General features: G+C 39.0%; 1 protein-coding gene across 1 annotated transcript in view; it reads left to right on the plus strand.

Moving 5' to 3' along the window:
- LOC126284480 (BRCA1-associated protein) overlaps positions 1–23132 on the plus strand; it is a 123420-nt gene that overhangs the window by 77741 nt on the left and 22547 nt on the right. Inside the window, exons 6-7 of the mRNA XM_049983438.1 lie at positions 4327–4470; positions 7001–7148. Of these exons, the coding sequence (XP_049839395.1) occupies positions 4327–4470; positions 7001–7148 (292 nt within the window). The remainder of the gene's footprint in view (positions 1–4326; positions 4471–7000; positions 7149–23132) is intronic.

Genomic DNA, 23132 nt, shown 5'->3' on the forward strand with positions numbered 1-23132 from the left:
TAACATGTTATTTTCATTTAGTTTGCTTAATGGTGTGAGAACAGTAAATTTTAGCTATTTATAATGATGGAAATCACAGCCATTACTCTGTTGAGAAACTTAGATCTACGAGTTTGCTGTTCACAATTAGTTCATGTAAACATTACAAAAATAATGTTGAGTTAATTGCTATTCGTCATTCAGAGGCCACAAACAACTGTGCAGCAGGAAGAAAATTTGATGTCACAGAAGTGAATGTTGGTGGGTCATGTCAGATGTAGAATAAATTATGTTTGTAGGTTGCCAGTTATACGTGATAAACTTTCAGGGGACCAAATCAGCAGTTCAGTGTGATCAACATGGTGAGTAAAAAATGGCCCATTTCAGAGTTGAAACTGACCACCATTTCAATCAATACTGAAGGTCTTGCAAATAACAAGAAAGAATTACTAAGTCATATGTGTCATGTCCAGGACTGTGATTAAATATGCATTCAGAAAACTCACAGAGACTTGCAACCTTCATTGGGCCAAAATCAGAGGAATGAGTCTAGTGACTGAACATCCTCACTAACAATACAACAGTACCATCTTCATCAAACATCATGTTCTAGTCCTCACCATGGGAATATCACTGGAATGTAATACAGAAATTCTCACAGTTGAGCTGAGTAATTGTTATGTAACATCTGTTTATAAGCCACTGGGCACAGAATTTAGATTTGTGGAACCTAATATTCTTCCAGAGTCATCATATAAAGTTTGTCGATGGTAACTTCAATACCCGTAATATTTTATGGTGCCACCCAAATATAGACAAAAGTGGAAAATCTGTGGCAGAATGAGCAGATTCTTTTGACCTTAGTGTACTACATGATAAAAACTTCCAGCACTCTGCAACAGTGCAGTATGGAGACGTGGTTCTAATCCAGATCTTGTCTCTGTAAGTTAACAAATATCTTAGTTATCAGAGAAATCAGTGGCACTGGCAATCCCTTGCACCCAACACCATTCTGTTATATGCCAAATATACTTTGTAATCTAACCACAGACAGTTCTTTTTTGAAGAATGTATAATTTTAAGAAAGACAACTGGGAAAAATTCACCTGTGTGCTGGATGAGAGCATCCTTAGTATTGATTCAGTTCCAGAATCATATGATGACTTTGAAAATTTCATAAAGCACTGTTCCCATATCTCAATCCCACAAGATTACATATCACAATACATTAAGGATCTGACTTCAGCAGTTTTTGGGAAACTGTCTTCATCTGTTCGATAATGATCATTTTAGTGAAGAAACCTCGCAGGCCAGAGGACACTCTGTCAATACCGGTATCCAAGAGCAAGAAAGATGCTTGGTATAAATTGATGGAGGAGATAAATATAAGCAAGAGTAGCCACAAAACCTCTTAAGCTTCGTAGTTGTGATCCAACAACTAGAAAGGGTCATGCCAGTGTAACAGCTAACCAGATTGCTCGTGTCATCTTGCAAATAATGAAAAACCAGACAATCCTTTGCGTAAGTCAGATTACAAAATTGTGTGAACAGAGGAATCGTAGACTAGAGAAATTTTACTGCCTTTGTGTTATTCTGAAGTATCAGGTATGCCAAGATTGTTGATCTTTCTATTGATTACCAGTTTTGACATTATCAGATTTTGTAACATATTAACAGAAGTTTATGATCTTTTGGTCATACAGTGTCAAACATAGCTTACGGCCTTTTTATTTGTAAGAACTGAATGCAGCCATAGATATTTGTAAGGCCGGCAAAGCAGCATGGGTAGATGACATCAGAATTCGACAAGGTAGACACTTTGGTGATCATGTGAGATAGTGGATTTTATCACTTTTAAGCAACTGTACAAATGCCTGTTATTTCTCCAAAAACTGGAGGAAATCATGCTGATCTTAAAAACGTGGAAAATTGGCAGCTGAGCCTGGAGACTTCAGGTCAGTATCTTTATGCCATCAACACAGAATCTTCAAGCAAATGTTGCTGAATTATTTGATTATGTTGTCGAGCCAGCTCTAATAAAAGAACAAGGAGGTTCCAGCTGAGGAAAAAGCTGTACATCTCAGGCGCCCAGTCTCTCACAGTTTATTGATGATGGTATTGAAACCTGGAAAAATTACAGAAGTAGCTTTTATCCACCTGACATATGCTTGTGACATTGCCAACAATCGTACATTGTCACAGAAGATCTACGGGATAACGAAATGCTACGATTTCACAAAACTTATTCAAAGTTTACTCTAAAAGAGAAGATTTTATGTGGACTTTCAGAGTCAGCATAGTCAATGGAGATGTCAACAAAATGGCCTACCACAAGGAAGTGTTCTTTCACCAGTGATCTTTATCATTTACACAAACCACTTGGTGAACACAAGGAGTTTCCTTTATGCTTATGATCCGGCATCAGTTGTCGAGGAAAATCTTTTGAAGATGTTGAAGTCTCCCTGACATGTGCATTCAGGGAGCGGAGTGCCTATTACTGTAATAAACAACTTCGATCAAATCCCACTAAAACACAACCGTGTGTATGTCATCTTAATCACAATCAGGCATGTCGCAAACTTGGCTTCACATGGCAGGGGATACAGTTAGTAAATATGAATCATCCAAAACATCTGGGAGTCACTCTAGATCATATTCTGGCCTTCATATTCTGGCCTACAAGCATTATTCTAGGAATGTGAGAATGAATGAGGAAGCCAGAAATAATATCCTTCACAAGATCGCTGGCATCAGGTGTGGTTTTCAACCACAAACTCCAAGAATGACAGCACTAGCAACAAGTTACAGTGCTGCAAAGTAAATCTTCCCAGTCTGGTACAAACTTAGTTGACAAGGTGCTAAATGAAATGTGTAGTCTTATTACAGGTCATCTGAATCCCGCGCCACTTTTAAAACCCTACCAGCTTGCCGGCATAGTGCCACCAGATTTTCGTTGTGAAGAAACCATCCACTACATGTACACTTTCCAGCAGCTCCAAGGTTGAGACCCAGAAGTAGTTCCCTCAAGACAACTTCAGTCTTGGAAACAACAGCAGCTACAGCACAGAAACAATTGTGGATCAATCCACTTGAGAATATCTGTGCATGGCCCCTCTCTGTGGAAACTCTCCCACCTGGCCATGAATTAGATTGTGTGGAGGTCACTCAGCCATCATTGTTCTGAAGTTAGAAGACCCAGGAGTAACCACTGGAAAAGGCATTTCCCTATGGACACCACTAACTATGATTGCGGGAACCACAAACCTTGGAGCACCTATTGGGCAGTCAACAATGCCCTGTCTTCCGCTTGCAACATCGGGTGCAGTTGTTGCAAGATTCTGATCAAGAGCATTGTAGCTTGATAACTGTTTGTGACGGTAATTACGATGTATTGTATTTCTCATGCTAGAATAAATAAATAAGTAGGGGAGGTTTCATGAATTGGAGCAAAAGATTGTTCAGTACGTGTCTGAGAAGTGCAATTAAAGATTTGTGATTACTCAGTAAATTATCTAAGTTAAGACACAGGAGATAAAGTGGAATTTTCCAAGTGCACGTGTTGCAGAATTCAAAAAAAATCTGATGGGCGATGATGATTAGGGGTGGAGCTTGTGTAACGACACAGAACAACACTAGTTCAGCAATTTCCCCTGGCTTTGGATGAAAACCTACATGCCTATGAGCATCATATAATCTATCTGAGAAAACGCCTCAACTGTTTACAATAGATAGATACTTTATAACAGTACAACCATTTGTATAATATCAGGTTACTTTCCATTCGGAAAGTGAGTGCACTCAGTGACTGTTATGTGGCTTATAAATTACAGAGTGCAGCAATCAGTCATCCTTTTTTAGATTTTATTACGCAAATCCAGATTTTGGTTAGTGGCCAGCCATTCTCAGTGCACTATTTTCTATTCTCGATGCATGTAAGTCCCTGTTGTTTGGGCATCAGTCACATTTCTTTGAATACTCATATAATCTATCTAAGAAAATGCCACAACTGTTTACAATATTCAAAGAAATATGACTGACGCCCAGACAACAGGGACTTACACGCATCGAGAATACAAAATAGCGCATTGAGAATGGGTAGCCACTAGCCGAAATCTGGATTTGCGTAATAAAATCTAAAAAAAAAAAAAGGATGACTGATTGCTGCTCTCCATAATTTATAAATTTGTATAATATGTTAGTAACAATTTCTGAAGGAACCTCATCATAAAAAAGCAGTCACATTATTTCAGAGTCATCTTAGTGTCTGGTAAAGAGGGTATGCATATATTTCCACTCATTCAAAAGTATTTTGATTATCATTACATTATTTGCGTCTTATGGTTTCAGTTGTCCCGTGTGTCGGTATGTGCAGACACCAGAATTAGTGGCTGACAACCGTTGCCTCGAGTGCCGGTCAGCAGATTCATTGTGGATATGCCTTATATGTGGGCATGTGGGGTGTGGAAGATACGTTCAAGGTCATGCATTTGAGTAAGTAATTTTATGTAGTATTATAAGTAGCATAGAGACATTCACATTTTAAATATAAAGATAACAAAATAGGTGTGTCAAAAAACTGCGAGATTCTGTCATGCTTATATAAGTGTAAAAATTTGAATTTGAAATGTGTTGTTATTCTTGAATAATTAGTAAATGTTCATTGGCCCTTCTTCTAGACCTTTATACCTACTTTTTGTTGCTATGTTTCTTTTCTCCTATTCTTCACTTCTCACACTTTATTAAGAAGGAAATGATAGCTTAAGTTTAAATTCTTCTCATCATTTACCTCTTCCACCTTCTATTTCTCCTGATACTAATTGCTGATATCTATTGTTTCATCACCTACTATTCCATTTTTGTCCAGCAGCAAAGATTTTGTAACATCATCAACAAAACAAAAACTTGAAAGATGATATTGGAGAGTGTTTCCTGAACTCCCAACTAGTCTTTTTCCTCATGATCATTGGCAATGACTTTTACTCCTCCAGAAGCCTATGACAGAAAAATATATCCAATCAGCCTTGTACACTAAAATAAATTTCTTGGACATTCACCTCCAGAAGCTCTGACCTTATGAAAATAGCTTTCAGTGATTTGAGGTTTAACAGCATCCATAGTCGCAGAAAGTTTGTAATTGTTTGACCAGTAAGATGTAGTTTGCTGATCATATTGAGAGGAAGAATCAAGTTGTGTGTTTTACAGTGAAATGTTGTTCAGCTGATCAGCAGTATTGGATAAACTGCCCAATCGCGCAGTTCTCTTAAGACTATTTTGTGAGCAAAATCTGTCAGTCATGTCTATAGAAATTATACACTTTGTAGCTGGGATCATTTCTGTTTAATGTATTTGCAGAGCTGTTTATACACAGGTTTGAAATGAGAGATATGCCGCTTTAACTAATGATGAGCAATTTCAGTGTCTCTATTCCTGATTTGCCCGACTTTCCAAGACTTGTGAGGCATCTGTTTGAAAAATAGTATAACTTCATCTGCATTCAGTGTGTCACAGTTTTATATCATGTTGTCAGCCCTGCTAGGGCACAATTTCTCCAAGTCTAATGTTACCCTTGTTCACCATTTCAGCCCCATTGCTGACTTTTTGACAAATGATTCCAGCATGTACCTTAAACACTGGGAGACATCCTGGAGGCATACTATAATTTTGTGCTGTGACATTGTTCACAGTTTTGGAAGCCTTTGCTTGCACTTCAATCCACTTCGAGTAATGGCAGCAGCCGTAGTGGAATTAAGACTTCTTACAACCCAGCTCATCTTCCAGGTTTCACTTTTTTGCTTTGTAATTCCTCATCTGAAAATGGTTTCTTTTGCTCCTAAACACTCTCTACTTAGCATAAATGAAAACATTGTCCCCTCTAACACTTTCCCTTGTGATACTGCTGAGTCACGTGTTATGTGAGCACCCTGGAGCTTGTTGTGTGCTGCCAGTTGGAAGGCAGCGCATCTGATTCAGGAGAGGAATACATTTGAAAGGAAATTCTTTACTTATACTGCAGTTTTTGTGGGTCTGAAGCGGAGGAACATTTTACCTGCAAAAGGGCTATAAATGGGAGCATCTTAATGATGTAGTGTAGAAGAACATAATTACTTATCTGATCTCTTCACCTTTTCCAGATTGTAACAAATTGTTGTGCTCTACTTCTAGAATATTTGTTCTACCATGTATTATTCTAGCTAGCAATTTAGATGCATGCAGGTTCAGATTGGTGGTGCAATACTTCTCATTTTTATTTCATTGTACCCACTTTCTTCTATGATTCTAACTTTATTACTCTGTAGTATTATCCCATTTAAATCTTCCAAGACTGTGAGACTGTCATCCTCTTTCATATATTTTATCAGTAACTTATAATTAGTCTGTTTCCTTGTCATCATCCCTGCACTCTTAGCAGTTCACCACATTATTCTGCCCAATGATATGCTGTCTCCTGTTATTCCCTTCAGTGATGCTGTTTCTGCACTTCACATATTATTTTATAAATCTGAACTTCAGCATGTTGGTTTCACATCTGCCTTGTTGTAGCAGCTTTTATCGCGTGCTGTGGTGGCAAATCATGTCCTGTTTTTTGTTATATATTGTGGTGACTAGTTGTAGCTGTTCTCTGGAAAATACATTGCCGTGATTGTCTTCACAGCCACATTTATGGTGATGAGAAGCACTGCTGTCCAGCGCAAATGCAGATGTATATTAAAATGTTCCTTCATTATTTTAATTTCCACAATAATTCAGCACTGCTGGCCAGTCACTCATTAGGACAGCCTTCCCCCTATTGCTGGTAGTGTCTCTATCACCCTTGTCATAGACACACTCAACCACAGGACTGGCTGGCATAGTCTACTCAGTAATTTTTTGTATTTATGAAAACATAAAGACATTTTAATTCGCTTACAACTTTTCTACTCTTAATAGGAGGGCCTGAATATGAAGCTACTTGAATTGTCTTCATCTCTGCATGACTGATTTGTATAATTTTGCTTACCATTATGTCTTTCTTCTGTTGTAGGCATTATCAGCAAACTCAGCACTGCTATGCAATGCAACTGGGGAACAATCGTGTTTGGGATTATGTAGGAGACAATTTTGTTCATCGTTTACTGCAGAATAAGGGAGATGGAAAATTAGTTGAGGGCACGTCTCCCGACAAGGAAGAGGTAAGTGGACATTTATGGAAGAATTGTACTTTTTCCGTGACAGTGTTATAAGCTATAATGGTTGTTGGTATCTTGCATATTTTCAAGTGCTAATGGACCACTCTTGTTGCTCGTTTGCTTTATGGGTTACAGTAAAAAAAAAGTGTGTACTTTATTAGTGCCGCAGTCGTTTTCATAGAATTTCAGGCTCCACACCACAGCGCAGACAATTTTTCAGCAAGCAGAACAGTTAACAAGATTTGCTTTTCTTACAGTTCTACAGCTTTTACAGAGTATTTTCTTTTTTCTTGTAACCAGAAAATCAAGCAGTTTTTCAGCTTATAGGCAATCTACAAGACCTACAAGTAAGACTTTGTCACAATAATGCAAATAGTACAATATTTAGATTTGTTTTCTGCTGTGCATTTAAGTTAAAAATTCTGCCTTTGCAAAGATATCGATTATTGATGCAATAATTTTTTGACATAATGTTCTTCAATTGCATAAATCTGTCAGTGGCGGATGTTGTTCCTCTATTCCATAAATTTTTCAGTGGGAAGTTGGTTGGATATCTGCTTTTACATGGTTGAGGCAAGAAGTTATCAGCCGGGCACAGAGAAATTTTATTCTTGTTATGTTAGTATATGCAGCCCAATAATGTAAGTTAGGTGTTGGCTTTATCCGTGGAATAGTTTTGTATTTATAACTTTGGTTGATGACTGTTAGTGAAAAAAAAAAAAAAAAAGGAAAAAGAAAAGAAAAGAAACGAGCTACAGATTCAACAATGCTGTGTGCCTCGGAAGGTGAGCATGAAGCATGAAGAAAATGCTTCAAAGTATATATAATTGGTGATGCTGAATCTGCTGTGGATTTTACATGAAAATTAAAAAAAAAAAAAATAATAATAAGCTCTCTGACCCGGCCAAGCGGAACTCGCAAAGGTGAGCACCTGACTTGACACCTCCAGCCCAGTGGGGCCATTTGGGTGCAGTGTGGAGGGGGCTTGGAGGTAGCTCATTATTGTAACTCGTACAAAAAAAAGTTGTGTAAAATAAACTGACATGAAAAGAAACTGCACAAAAACTTGGTGTATTGGTTTTACCCAAGGCATGATCTTTCACTGACAAACATAGAGCTTGACAAAGCATAGCAACCACAAAATTGAATGACACATGAAAATTTGTGCCAGGGGTGATTGAAGTGTTCCAGCACTCAGCACAGTGTACTTGCATTCAGGAGAACAGCTATTCAAGTTCCTGCTTGGTCTTCAAGATGTAGGTTTTCTGTTTCCTGAAGTTGATTAGGATAAATGCTGGGATGGTTCCTTGCAAAAGGACACTCGAGTCAACACTTAACACAGTGCTCTTCATTGTGTCCCACAGTCACTTTCCCCAGTCTGCACTAGAGGAAATTTATTGATGCCACATTCCTATCCAGTTCCCTTGCCACCCCACCCTCTAAGCCGTTAGCAACCCTTCCCTCCAATCATCCCTTCTCCTCCCCACCTCCTTGCTCCTCTCACTCACTCCATTCAACACAATCCGTCCCCTGTTTCAGACTGTTATGATGGGATGATGTAGTTTTTCTTCATTTGTGTGTGTGTGTGTGTGTGTGTGTGTGTGTGTGTGTGTGTGTGTGTGTGTCATTTCTTTAGTTAACTCTGAGAAGAACATTGTCCAAAAGTTTAGCAACATTTTCAGTCTTGTGCATGTGCTTGTCAACTGTTCAATATCTCAACTATATGCTCCTTCCAGTACAAGAACCAATTAAGATGTATATCAGCAAGGTCACTGTAGTATGTGGCAAAATATACAGAGTTCTTATTTTGTGTTCGTATGTGTACAGAATTGAGATTTGAGAAGATGACCTCAATAACTCTACTCCATATTGCTAAGTTGCCAAGAACATTAAATGTGACTGAAGTGGAGCATCAGCTGATAAACTTACGTTAAGACTGATAATGAATGTGGTGGTTAGGAAAGTTTAAAAATTCACATTGCATTTAAAGCTGAGCTCTAGCTTTGATGTTACTAGGATTGGTAGGGAAATTGGCCATACCATTTTCTAAGGAACGTTACTGACATTTGTCTTAAACAATTTAGGGAAACCACGAGAAACATAAGTCTGGATCATTAGATCGGACTTGAACCCTGTTCCTCCAGAATGTGAATCCATTTCATTAACCATTGCATATGAGGCAAAAGAACCATTTTGCTATTGTATATATGAATGTTGGGCTCTGTAAGATTCCCTTTCTGTGCAGCAACAATGGAATATATAGAAATCTGCCAAGGACAGTAATTCTACTTATGGCATGTATCGGTTAGAAAAAGGCACCGATGATGACTGATATCAGTCGAAATCAGTTTGCAACAAGATAAATAAATTATGTTTCAATGACTGGTTGCTACATTCTTTATAATTTTATTGTTGTATATATGTCTGAACATTACACAAGAAACAAAAAATTGATCCATTTACTGAAAGAAAAGCTAAGCAAAATACATTCTAACATAATAAAAAATTAAAATCCACATTTACTCTGATATAATAAGCCTGTAAATATAACTGTATCAGTACTGCACAATGCATTTAATAAGTAACTTTTTAGTACTAAATTAAAAATATGTTTTGTGATTATTAGTGAGCTCCCTGGACCTAGCTTGCAGAGCAAAATTTTTTGAATGAGAGTTTAATATTAGAAATAGACATTCTCTATTTTTTTCTGTGCTTAGCTGAGATTTACATTTTGTCATCAAAACAGCCAATGCAGAGAATCTGCTTTAACAAAGGTAGGCTGTTGGAAATGGTAATAGCATATGAAATGCTCTTGTTTTCCACGCAGAAAACTCATCAATCCACCCCTGCCCAAAATTCAAAGAGTGGCTTATTATGCTTATTACTAAATTAACTTTTGATTTTGCCACTTGGTTTAAGTCAATGAAGAGCACTTCTTCAGCAGTTGAAAGCCCTTCAGGAGTATTTTTTTGTGCTACCTGCAAGACTGAGAACAACAGAGGTCATTCAATTCTGGTTTTGTCAGTATAGCGAATCAGTGTTGCAAAATAGCAATAAATTTACTTATTCTTGGTGATTTGTGAAGTTTGTAACTTTGTAGCTGTAGCATCGTCTTTCGGGAAAGGGGGGGGGGGGGGGGGTTGAAAATTATTACTGGAAATTGGCTGTGAATATGGAAAGGTTGAAAAATGCTGCACTACTTGATAATTTATACAGTTCTACTCCATACTGTTAGGTTGCCAAGAACATGACATGCAACTAAAATTGGGTGGCAGCTGATAAAAACAAAGACAAATTACATGTAAAACAGAGCCCTAACTTTCATATTACTCTAGGGTGGGGAGGAAAATTGGCCATCTAATTTTCAAACGAACATTGCTTACCTTAAGCAATTTGGAGAAAGCACAGGAAACATAAGTGTGGATTGTTGGATGGGACTTGAATCCAGTTCTCTGTGAATTTTAATCCATTGTATTAACCATTGTGTGAAGCAAAAAACCATTTTGTTGTTGTACGCGCTTCTGAACTTTACAGAAGAAACTCTGGAAAGGTATCATTCTCATACGGGTATAGCTCTACCTGTTCAACAACTGTAATTTACAATAGTCACTGCAATAGAAGTCAAAGGCTTATTCTATGTGTAAAAACATAATGCCAGACCATAAATACTACAAGCAAGACACTAATTGACATATTGCTAACATATGGCACAATATTACAGCAAAAAATGCAGTACAGTTAACAGTCAGAACATATTTTAACTCACTACAGGCTTGTCATTTGATAAAAATTAAAAAGTTGCATTAAACAAAGAAATGTCTCCTATAATGATTCTATGGTTCAATTTCCATAGCCCTGATATGCATTGTTTCAGACTACTGATTTTCTATCTGAAATATAGTACACGGGCAAAAAGCCAATGCAAAACTACACTTGAAAATGTGTGAGCAGGTGATTGGCATTGAAGATCAGTCCTCAATCTATGAATGGTTCGTTAAGGCAGAACTAAACTCCTGTAGTTTCATAAAAGAACAAGAGTGTCTACCACAAAAGCTGACATGTGTTACCAAATGAACAAGGATCAAATTTAGAGAGGACAGCGAGAGACTTCAGAATCAGTTTTCACAAAAATGTAAATTTATTTACAAAATTATAGAACAAAGCACAATAACAATTCTAATATTATTATTTTCTTCCTGACACTTGACATCTACTTCCTGTCAATATGTTCCCTATTTTGAAAGAAAACATACTAGCAGTAATTACTTTTAAAACTGACTTCAGGCAAATGTCTGAAATCACAGATTTATTTCCTTTCATAATTGAAAATAGGTGCTACCATCAAAAAGTACTTCCATACACGGAAATAATATCATACACAGATTTTCCTGTGTTTTCAAACCAGGCTGGCATGTCATCCTCACAAAATTTTATGACCAGATCTGAGTCACGCTGAACTCAATTACCACCACATGATTTTCATTAGGTACTGTTCCAATGTTTATCGTGTAAATTGAAGAGAACAAAGAAAGCTAATTTTCCAGTAATTTAAAATTTGAATATCAAGATTCAACCTTGTTGAGGTTCAACATTTTTTAAGCGTATGTTTCGTGTGACGCCCAACGATAACCAAAATTCCTGGATGGAGCAGTACATAAAGTAAAGGAAAGGCCACCATTCACCTATAAAGGATCGATGCATGGAGAACAGAAACACTCAGCAGAAAACAGCATTTGTACTAGCTTTTGGGCACTAGTACTTTTTCTAGCAATAGCGCACACACACCCACACAGACTCTCAAACACACACTCCCATGGCCACAGCAAGAGTGACTATTGATACGTGATTATTGAAAGTAGTTGCCTAAACTGATGGAGGGATTAGGCAAGGACACAAGTAGTGGTAGCAGGAAAGAGGCAGGTGTTTGGACAGGTGACACCGCAGCCACACGACAAGACAATAAGAATACAGAGGGTACAGCAAAAAGAGCTGTACGAAGAGGAGGAGTTGTGGAAAAAGATGCTGCATGATCTGGACAGAGCAGGAGTGATATAGACTGAAGAGAGAAGGGAAAAGTCAGGGGGAACTGGTTAGCAGAGGTGTGGGCCAGGGAGATTGCAAGAGCACAGGAAGTGTTGGAGAGACAATTCCTATCTGGGTAGTTTAGAGAAACCTGCGCAGTAAGGGAGTATCTGAATGGTCTGCATAGTGAAGCAGCCGTTGAAGTCATTTGTGTTGTGGTACGCATCATGTGCGGCAACTGGATGTTCCGAGGTTGCAGTTCGCCACAGTTTGGCAGTGGGCCATTCATGCAGGTAGACAGTTGGTTACGAGTAATCCCCACATAGGATTATTGTACAGAAACTGCAGCATAGCTGATATACAAGGTGTGCCTCATAAAAAAGGTATGCCTCACACCTGACATTAAAGTAACAGTGAACCAACTAAAAAAAAAATAGAAATAGTAATGTTAAAAACTGTGTAGTTACCTGTTTATATGAGATGCTGGGGGTAGTGGCCATGGGCAGCTAGGCATCACTGATTTTGTGTGATGACATTACCAGCAACACTCTGTAATTCTTCAGGCGTGATGTTAATTTCTCTAGCAATGTTCTGTTTAAGGTTGACTGTTGTGTGAGGATTGTCAGCATACACTTTGCTTTTCAGTGTGCCTCATAAATAAAAAAAATAAATTAATTAATTAAAAAAAAAAAAAGCAGTGGCCTTCCCTCAGTGGTAACACCAATTCCCATCAGATTACCGAAGTTCAGTGCTGTCATGCTGGACTAGCGGTGGGTGACCATCTGGTCTGCCGAGCATTATTGGCAAGCGGGGTGCACTCAGCCTTTGCAAACTGAGGAGTAACGGCTCCAGTCTCGTAAACTGATATAAGGCTGGGAGAGCATTCCATGGATGAAAGACAATGAACATACGGGGATGTTGGTGTACAAGGACATCACATCAACAGTGACCAACAAGGATGGAACAGGAAGTGTAGAGAGGCAGTGAAGGAAGTGAGCAATATCTTGTCTGTAGAATGGGAAGTTGTGGGCAATAGTTTGGAGGTGTTGGTCAGCGGAGGAATCGGAGGTTGTGACAAAGGAGCGTTGTACGCAGCCACAATGGGTCAAGTAGTGGGGAGCCTGTGGTGTTGGGTTTGTGGAGTTTGGAAAATAGGTAAAAAGTAGGAATGTGTGGGATTGCTGGTGTGTGGAGGGAGATGGATTCAGGTATTAGGTTTTGGAATGGAATTGCAACCTTGAGAAGCCGCTTGAGATCATGTTGGACTTCTGAGATGGGGTGATGGTTGTAAGGTTTGTATGCAGAGGTGTTGAAAAGTTGGTAGAGACCATCAGCCAGATAGTCACTATGATTCATTACCACTAATTGAAGCCTTTGTCTGCAAGAAGAATGATAAGGCCTGGATTGTTTTTCAGTTTACAGATAGCAAGGGTTCTATAGGAGTGATGTTGGATTCACTGGGAAGACATTTAGGAAAGGAAGGTAAGACCAGGTTTGAATTGAGATCTTCCTGAAAGATTACCAGAGAATGACTGGGTGGAAGAGGAGTTGAATCGCAGTTGGAGGGAGGGTTGGAACTGTTTTAAACAAGTTCCTTATGGGGTTTTGGTTGGCGGTTGTCAATGGTCAGTGGGGGGAGGAGGGATGTGAGAAAGAAATGTTTCCACTAGAGAGAACTAGCAAACAAAAGATGGTCATTTACAAACCCAGCATGGTTGAAATAAGGTTTAGGGCTAAAGGTGACGCCTTTAAAAAGTAGCATTTTTCATGGAAGGGGGGCTGACAGAGTAAGTCAGTAAGGCATGGTTGGCGGACATGGAGCCATGAGAGATTAGAGTGGTTGATTTTGGAGCGGGGATCAAAGAGATAGGCTCTTTTTTCTACTGTTGGTTGTCACATGCGGGCATAAGACAGGAGTGCCATCACTGCATTAGAAACTCTTGCCTTTCAGCACTGGGAACAGCATTACCAGCACCATTTTGTGGCAGCTGTTGCAGCAACTCTTGTCTTATGCCCACTTGGGGGAACTATCTACAATCAAGAAAAAGCCTACCCCTCTATTCCCCTCCCCCCTTGCCCTGGTCAAACTATGATACAATATTTAATTTTATCCCCACAGCTTCCTGATCTCAAATATTATTAAATAGCTAAGGAGTTCATCCTGTGACTGTATTTCATTCATTATTTGTTTTAAGGAAGACAAATGCTGGTGTCCCTGCATCATCTTTTACTCGTTTGTTTCCTATCATTCCTCCTGGATGGATGTACAGATAGGCTAAAGGTGGTTCAAGTACTAACATATTGAGTTAAATTATATTGTTATGAATATTTACTTTAATTACTACTTATTATTTAATTTATTCCTTGTCCTCATCTGACTATTTTTAATGTCTTTCAGCAAGTATTCATTATCGGTCATTCTTAATACTCTGATGCAATGGATCAGCCACCATTGTCACAGCCTTTAGTGCTTATTGCACGTTCCTTGAATGAAACTATCTCATTCCGTAGCCAGAAAATAAAGTCTGATCTTACTTCTTTAGTGCCATTTAATTACAAGGTCAAGCTTGATACAAAATCTTTTGGTTTTCTTTCCATAGTCATGCATCATCATGTTAAAGGTGGGTCAACAACATAGGCTCCACTGATATTAATTCCTCCTCTCATCATTACACTCCTGCTTCCTCTCTTTTACTATCTTATTCTTGACAACAAACATTTAAAAATTAACATTCAGAGAAAGGGCAATTATAAACCTCTCTTAGCTCCCTGACCATGCCTTGCTGACATACTCTGTCTTTCTCATCCCCAAAAACTTTGTCCACCATCCATGAAACACACTACTCCTGAACGTCCATGAAACACACTACTCCTAAACACTCATTCTGTAACACTGTTGAAATCTTTCTGCCAAAAACTCTGACCCCTGCAGAAGTCTCAGTTCTTTCTACCTTTAGCCCCAAACATAATTCCAGCCATGCTGGAATGCTGGACTTCTAAAGAACATTCTTTCCTTTACTAGTTCTTATTGCAGTGGAAACATTTCTTTGCGACACAACACACTGACAGCAGCCAACCAAAACCATATACAGAACAAAACAGTTCCAATCCACCTCCAACTGTTATACTCCCCCCTTTCCGACCAGTCATCATCATCATCTCAGCCTTTTCCCACGTCATGTTATACTCCCCCTTTCCAACCCGTAATCCCCTAGTAATTATTCAAAAATTCTTCTCCTCTAACCTGGCCTCACATTCCTTTCCTAAATCCTTCCCTGGTGAATCCAACATCACTTCTACAGAACACATGCTATCTGTAACCTGAAAAACAATCCAGACCTTATCACCGTCCCACAGACAAAAGCTTCACCATAGTGCTCATTAATCATAGTGACTACCTGGCTGACGATCTCTGCCAACTTTCTAACACATGTGCGCACAAATCTTGTAGCCATGATACCATCTCAGAAGCCCAACATGACCTTAAGCAGTTTCAAGGCTGTAGGTCCATCCCAAAACCTGACACCTGAATCCACCTCTCTTCTCACATAAGCAATCCCACACACTCCTACCTCTTACCTACTTTGCAAACTACACAAAAACAACCCCACATGTCTCCCTACTAGTTGTTCCATTGAGGCTGTATACATTGCTCCCATAGCACGAACCTCTGCCTCTGCCGACCAACACCTCCAAACTATTGTCCACAACCTCCCACACTGCATGCAAGATATTGCTCACTTCCTTCACTGACTTTCCACAGTTCCTGTCCCATTACCATCAGACTCCTTGTTGGTCACTGCTGTGATGTCCTTGTACACCAACATCATGGTATCAAACTCACCACCTCTTTCCTAATCTCCTAATCCTTCTAGTCAACCACATATTGACCAACAATTATTTCACTTTTGAAGGCCAAATCTACAAACAAATCTGTGGTACTGCCATGGGTGCTCACATAGCACTTACCCTGTGTCAACTTATTTATGGGCAGTCTGGAGGAGGACATTTTCAAGATTTCGACACTTGAAAACAACAAGCTTTGCCCTTCCCTCAGCAACCTTAACATCTATTCCCAAACCTGCTTCAACTGATCCTCTCAATTCATCGAGCCACCCTCTGTGATGTCGATCTCCACCTCTCAGATGCTTCCATAAATACATATGCCCACATCAAGTTCACCAGCCACCAACAGTATCTCCACTTTGGTGACTGTCACCCTTTCCATGTCAGAAAGGCTCTTCCTTATAGCCATGCCGTCTGAGGATGCTGCATCTGCAGTGGAGGATGCTGCATCTGCAGTGAAAAGCTGGAGTTGTTGAAATAAACCGGTAACCTTGCCGAGGCTTTACTGACCAACAATATCCGATCTGGTTCATCGATAAACGAATCTCTCATGCCATTCGCTCCTCTGGCAACAGTAAGCCTGTTAGCCAGCTACCGAGCAATGCTCCTCTGGTCACTTAGTATCACTCTGGCGTTGAAAAGCTCAACCATGTCCTCCACCAGGGGTTCAACTACCTCTCATCAGGACCTGAAATTAGGAATATCCTACCCAAAATCCTACCGGCATTCCCCATGGTAGGGTTTCACTGCCCAACGAGCTTACAAAATACCCTTATACATTCTTATTCCAGTCCTACTCCCAGTCCTGCACCCCATGTGTCTTTCCCTTGTGGTCAGCCCAGGTACAAGACCTTTCCCCTTCACCCACCCACAATCTCCGGGCTGCAGTCCAGTCACATTCATTTCATACCCAATAAGAGGCAGGGTCATATGTGAAACAGCCACATTACATATCAAAATGTGTGTGTGTGAAAATTCCTAAGAGACCAAACTACTGAGGTCACCGGTCCCTAGGCTTACACACTACTTTAACTTAAGCTAAGAAAAACACGCACACCGATGCCTGAGGGAGGACGTGAACCTCCAGGAGGAGGGGCCTTGCGATTCATGACATGGCACCTCAAACCACACAGCATTACATGTCAGCTATGCTGCAGTTATTGTACGCCATTAATTGTGGGCATGATAAGTAACCAACTGCATATGCTCATGAAGAGACACTGCCAAACTGTGGCAAACAGCAAACCTGACCATGAGGTTCAGTTGCCGAACAATACAGCTTCAATAGCTGCTTCACTATTTGGGCCATTTGGAAACTCCCTTCCAGCAAAAGTTTCTCCAAACTACATTGCCTCTCTAACACATCCAGCACTCTCAGTCCTTCTGGCCTAAATATCATCTGCTAACCTGTTCCCACTGCTTTTTTCCCTCCTCTCATCTGTCCACACCACTCTTTCTCTGTCCAGATCGTGTGTTGCCTTCTCCCACGATTCTTCCTCTCCCTTCCCCCCTCCCATATGGACTCTCTCTCTCTATGCCCCCTCCTCTCTGGTTTTCAACTCTTCTCTCTACCCTCCCTTTCTCCCTCTTTATCTTTACCTTTCTCTCCTTCCCTCCTCCCCCCTACCCCTTTTTCTCCCCATCAGTTTCCCCCTCTCCTTCTTCCTACACTTCTTTTTGCTGTGCTCTTGTACTCTTTTCACCTTGTTGTTCAGCCATGGAGTCATCTTTTCAAAGACCTGCCTCTTTCCCACTACCTTGCCTTGCATCCTTCCCTACTCCTTCCCCACTTCCATCAGGCCAAGTAACTGCTGTCAATTATCAGGTACAATAAATAGTCTTTCCATGGCCGTGTGTGTGTGTACTATTGCTAGAAAAAGAGCTAGTGTTCAAAAGCTAGTGCAAATGCTGTTTTCTGTTATGCATTTCTGTGCTCCACACATCATTCTGCTATAGGTGAGTGGTTACCTTTCCCTTATTTTCCGCTTTGTTTGATCTTGTTTCACTTGAACTAGATTTCCTCATGTTGTATGTCAGTGAGTGCATTAAACCTGCATTTTTTCATACTTTATCCATGAAACTAGCTTTCATTTGAGTGCTTTAATTTGATCAAACATGTTCATAATGATCTGATTTTTTCCTTGAATTTTCTGATTTAAATCATGGAAGAGCATACAATGCCATGTCTCCCAATTTAGGAGGGAGTCTCTAGATTTCCACTTTTTCTTCCACCTCCTGCTTATACGATTATTTTTCCAAATTTTAGCTAATTATTGTCAGAGGTATAACACTTGCTTTGACAACCTGTATTCCACCTTTATGGCTAGTGATCAGAATCCTCCTCTCATTAGCTGTTTCTAATCGATAGGCAAATCAGAGATTATACAAATCAGGAAGTCGCATGCGACTTACATAGTGATTTCTATTTTTCCTCTTTTCTCGTATATTTTGCAGATTGTATGTTCCTCTTGCAGAGTGTTGTGTTCTTTTGAATATGTGTGTTGTCATTGTGCTTAACTGAAATCACTTATTATTCAGTGTTCTGATAATTGGTATAAATTTTTAGAGTGGATGGTTATGAGTGTTATTTTGTTACCTGAATCCCTGAAAGCCTTTATTTTTGTATAAGTAATTATTTCATGTTTGTCTTGTTCGTCATGTACTTAGGATTTGGATTCAGTGTTTTATATGTAGCAAAAAAAATACTATTTTTGTTTCTATCCATAAGAAGAAAGGTATTGTACATGTTCTTGTGATTGTTCCAGTGTTACTCGATATTGAAATGTAACTGAATACTAATGAGCTACATAGTTAAATATTTTGGTAATTTCACAGATTTCTTTAATGACATAGCTTCACTAAAACTATGTAATACCAGCTAACTTTCAACATGCAGATATCTGATGTGTGAAATCTTATGAGGAGAAAGTAGATACTAACCCTGAATTGTAGCAAAGAAGACATTTTGGCAGAATTTCAGAATATGCCCAATATCCAGTTGGCAATCTTTTGTTTAGAATTTGCACGGGTATGTCTCAAAACAGAAAGGCAGACACTGTTTTACAGCAGTCATATTTATTTTATCTAAAAAAAAAAAAAAAAAAAAAAAAAAAAAAAAAAAAAAAAAAAAAAAACATCTCAACCTAATACCAGTTACCTAGTTGACACTACAGGTAAGGAATATGGAATCAACATTGTCAGTAGTTCTAGTATTTTCATCTGTGTTTTCATAGCCTTTATATACATCTACATCTACACAGATATAGCTTTGTAATGCCCTACGAAAAGACATCAGTTGTCTCGGGCTTGCACTGAAAATGAGCTACAGTTTTTGATCATTCTGAATCTCCTGGTTTTTGGAGATTGACAGGTATGTAAGTGTTTCATTATATCAGCCATGAAAGATAAACATCTTGTAATCACATTTCATCAAAAAAATTAAGTCTTGTGTCTAGACTTTTACCTCTAAGAACTCACCAAACAGATCACTTTGTACAAGACAAAAATCTTTTGATATAGCTGTAACACATGAGGTGGGGAAAGGAGAAAGCAAATCTCGGCCCCTACAAGGAGTAGGATGATAGAGGGGGGAATGTTTCAAATGTTTTTCTCTTTAACCTGTTTTGCTATGAACTCAGGTGCCATGCATTATCAGTGGCACACTGAAGTAAAAATGTTTCATAGAAGGATGTTATAGGGCCAATCATGTTCAATTGTGTTACTTATTTTTATTAATGAAGATGACCATGATTGGCGAGGAATAGCTTCATTATTAATTGATTTATTAATTATTACTGGACACCAGTTCAGCAAGCAGCCACAGTACCACAACTGTTTTGAACGCTGATCTTGACACCAGTGGGAAAACATTGTGATTTCGTAGTCACAATGACTTATACCAACATCTGTCAGGCAGACCTAAGGAACTAACCAACACACCCGCTATGACAGACCGTAATGATGAAGACTTAAGGTAAGATCGATAATTTGTTTGTGCTTGAATGCGCAGCAGTGCACTCTTCTGTTTTTTGAAGCAAACACTGTTTCTCCATGGACCTGACTGCAGCACATTATGAAGGGAGGAGTCTGTAAATCATCTGAGTGGAATATCTTTTGTACTCTTTGGGCTTGTCATGCAGTAGTTACCTACCAAAATATTCACTACTAGTTGCGTTTAGTATGCCTGCCTGAAGATGATATTATAATTACAAACATACTTGTGGAGCAGACTGCACAATAATCTATAAGGGCCTCATGTGGCCCATGAATTTCACACCCTTAATAAAGCACAATTGTTTGGCCTTGTATCTAGATAGGAAAAGTGTAAAAATATCTACACCTATGTCAATAGTCTGAAACCAGTTATTTGAGTTTCTTTCTGTTCCATTCACATATGCAGTGCTGGAAGAATTATTGTTTAAGTACCTCTGTGCATGCAGTAATTATTCTAATCTTATCCACATGATTCCTTTGTGAGCGATATGTAGGGGTGATACTATATCCCTACAGTAATCATTTAAAGCCTGTTATTCAAACTTTGTTAATAGACTTTCTTGGGATAGTTTACGGCTGTCTTCAAGAGTCTGCCAGTTCAGTTCCTTCCCTATCTCCGTGACACTCTCTCATGGATTAGACAAGCTTGTGAACATTCATGCTGTCCTCCTCTGTATACGTTCAATATCCCCTTTTAATCCTATCTCCTGTGGGTCCCACACACTTGATCAGTATTCTAGAACTGGTTGTATGAGTGATTTGTAAGCAATCTCTTTTGTAGACTGAGTGCACTTCCCCTGTGTTCTACCAATAAACTAAAGTCTATCACCTGTTTTACATGACTGAACTTTAGTGATCATTCCATTTCATATCCCTACAAAGTATTTATATGAGTTGGTTAATTCCAACAGTGACTCATTGGTATTATAGTCATAGGATACTATGTTTTTTCCTTTTGTGGTATGCAAAATTTTACATTTCTGAACATGTAGAGCAAGTTGCCTATCTCTACACCATGTTCACATCATATCAAGATCTGATTGAATATTAATGCCCCTTCTCTCAGATGTACTTCATTATAGATAACTGCATCATCAGCATAGAGCCTGACTTTACTATTGATATTGCCTGCAAGGTCATTAATATCCCGTGTGAACAGGAATGATCCCATCACACTCCCTGAGGTACATCCGAAGTTAGTTCTACATCTGACAATGACTCTCAATCTAAGACAAAATGCTGTGTCCTCCTTACTTAAAAGTCCTCAATCCAGTCACAAATTTCACTTGATACCCCACATGAACATACTTTTGACAATAAGCATAGGTGTGGTGCTGAGTCAAATGCTTTTTGGAAATCAAGAAACACTGTATCTGCCTAGTTGCCTTGATCCAAAGCTTTCAGTATGTCATGTGTACAAAAGTGTGAGTTGGGTTTCACATGATTGATGTTTTTGAAATCCATGCTAGTTGGCATTGAGGAAGTCTTTCTGTTCAAGATACCTCGTTATGTTTGAGCTCAGAATATGTTCGAAGATTTTACCGCAAATCGATGTCAAGGATATTGGCTGGAAGTTTTGTGGATCATTTCTGCTACCCTTCTCGTAGACAGATATGACCTGTGCCTTTTCCAAGAAATGTGTGTGGTTTTTGTTCAAGGGATCTGTGAGAGATTATAGTTAGAAGAGGGGCTAACTCAGCCATAAATTCATTATAGAATTGGACAAGGATTCCATTGGAGCATGGAGCTTTGTTCAGTTTGAGTGATTTCAGCTGTTTCTCAGTATCACTAACACCAATACTTACATCTTTCATCTTCTCAGTGGTACAAGGATTAATTTGGGACAGTTCTCCTGGGTTTTCATTCGTAAAGGAACATTTGAAAATGGAGTTAAACTTTCGAGCATTTGCTTTGCCACCCTCAATTTCAATCCCTGTCTCAGTCGCTAGGGACTGGACACTAACTTTGGTGCCACTGACAGCCTTTACATATGGCCAGAATTGTTTGGATTTTGTGAAATGTCATTTGACAGTGTTCTGCTATGGTAGTCACTGAAGGCATCATGCATTACTCTCTTGACAGCTAAATGCATTTCATTCAGCATCTCTCGAGCTATAGCCCTACGCTTTGTTTTACGCCTATTATGTAGTAATCTCTGTTAGAAGTTTCTTTGCAGTTTCTGTATACCATGGAGGTTCCCTCCCATTATGAACTATTCTACTGGGTACATATCAGTCCAGTGCATGGCCAACTATTCTTTTAAACTTGAGCCAGAGTTCCTCTACATGCTCCTGACCTATGCTGAAAGCTTCAGGTTCCTCATTGATATATGACACTACTGATTTTTTATATCTTGCTGCTTATTTTAGTTGTCCTTTGTACTTTGGTTATCTTTGTCACCACAACCGCATCATGGTCACTGATAACTGTTTTGATGTGGACATCTTCAAAGAGGTCAGGTCTGTTTGTTGCCATTAGATACAACATATTTCCATCATAAGTAGGGTCCTAACTGTCTGTTCTAGGTCATTTCCTGTGAAGGCATTTAGTAAAGTTTCACAGGATGTCTTATCATGTCCACCACTAACAAAACTGTAATTTTCCCAATTAATTGTTGGACGATTAATGTCTCAACTGATGATTACAATGTGATTTGGGAACTTACATACAAATGAACTGAGGTTTTCTTTAAAGTTTTCAGTTACATAAGCAAGGATATGAGTCCAGTGGGCTACAGAAGGCTCCAATTATAATTTTATGCTCACCCCTGATACTGAGTCTTGTCCAAACAATCTCACATGCAGCTTCAATTTCTATCTCAGTGGATTTAAGTTTCTTGTGTACTGTTATAAATACACCACCTCCATTGCCCATTTGCCTATTCTTTCGATATACACTTAAATTTTCCCCCTGAATCTCACTCCTATCAATTTCAGGTTTCAACCAGTTTTCTGTACCAAGTATTATGTGAGCTTCACCTCTTTTCATAAGCGGATGACACTTTGTTGCAAGTGCTTCAGCATTCACCATTAGGATTTTAACATTCTCACCTGTGGGAGGCATTTCTTTCTATCTTACACTGACACTTACAGGTTTCGTACAGCTATCGTTATCTTGGTTGGATAG

The sequence above is a fragment of the Schistocerca gregaria genome, chromosome 8 (genome assembly GCF_023897955.1).
Source record: "Schistocerca gregaria isolate iqSchGreg1 chromosome 8, iqSchGreg1.2, whole genome shotgun sequence".
NCBI classification, from domain to species: domain Eukaryota; kingdom Metazoa; phylum Arthropoda; class Insecta; order Orthoptera; family Acrididae; genus Schistocerca; species Schistocerca gregaria.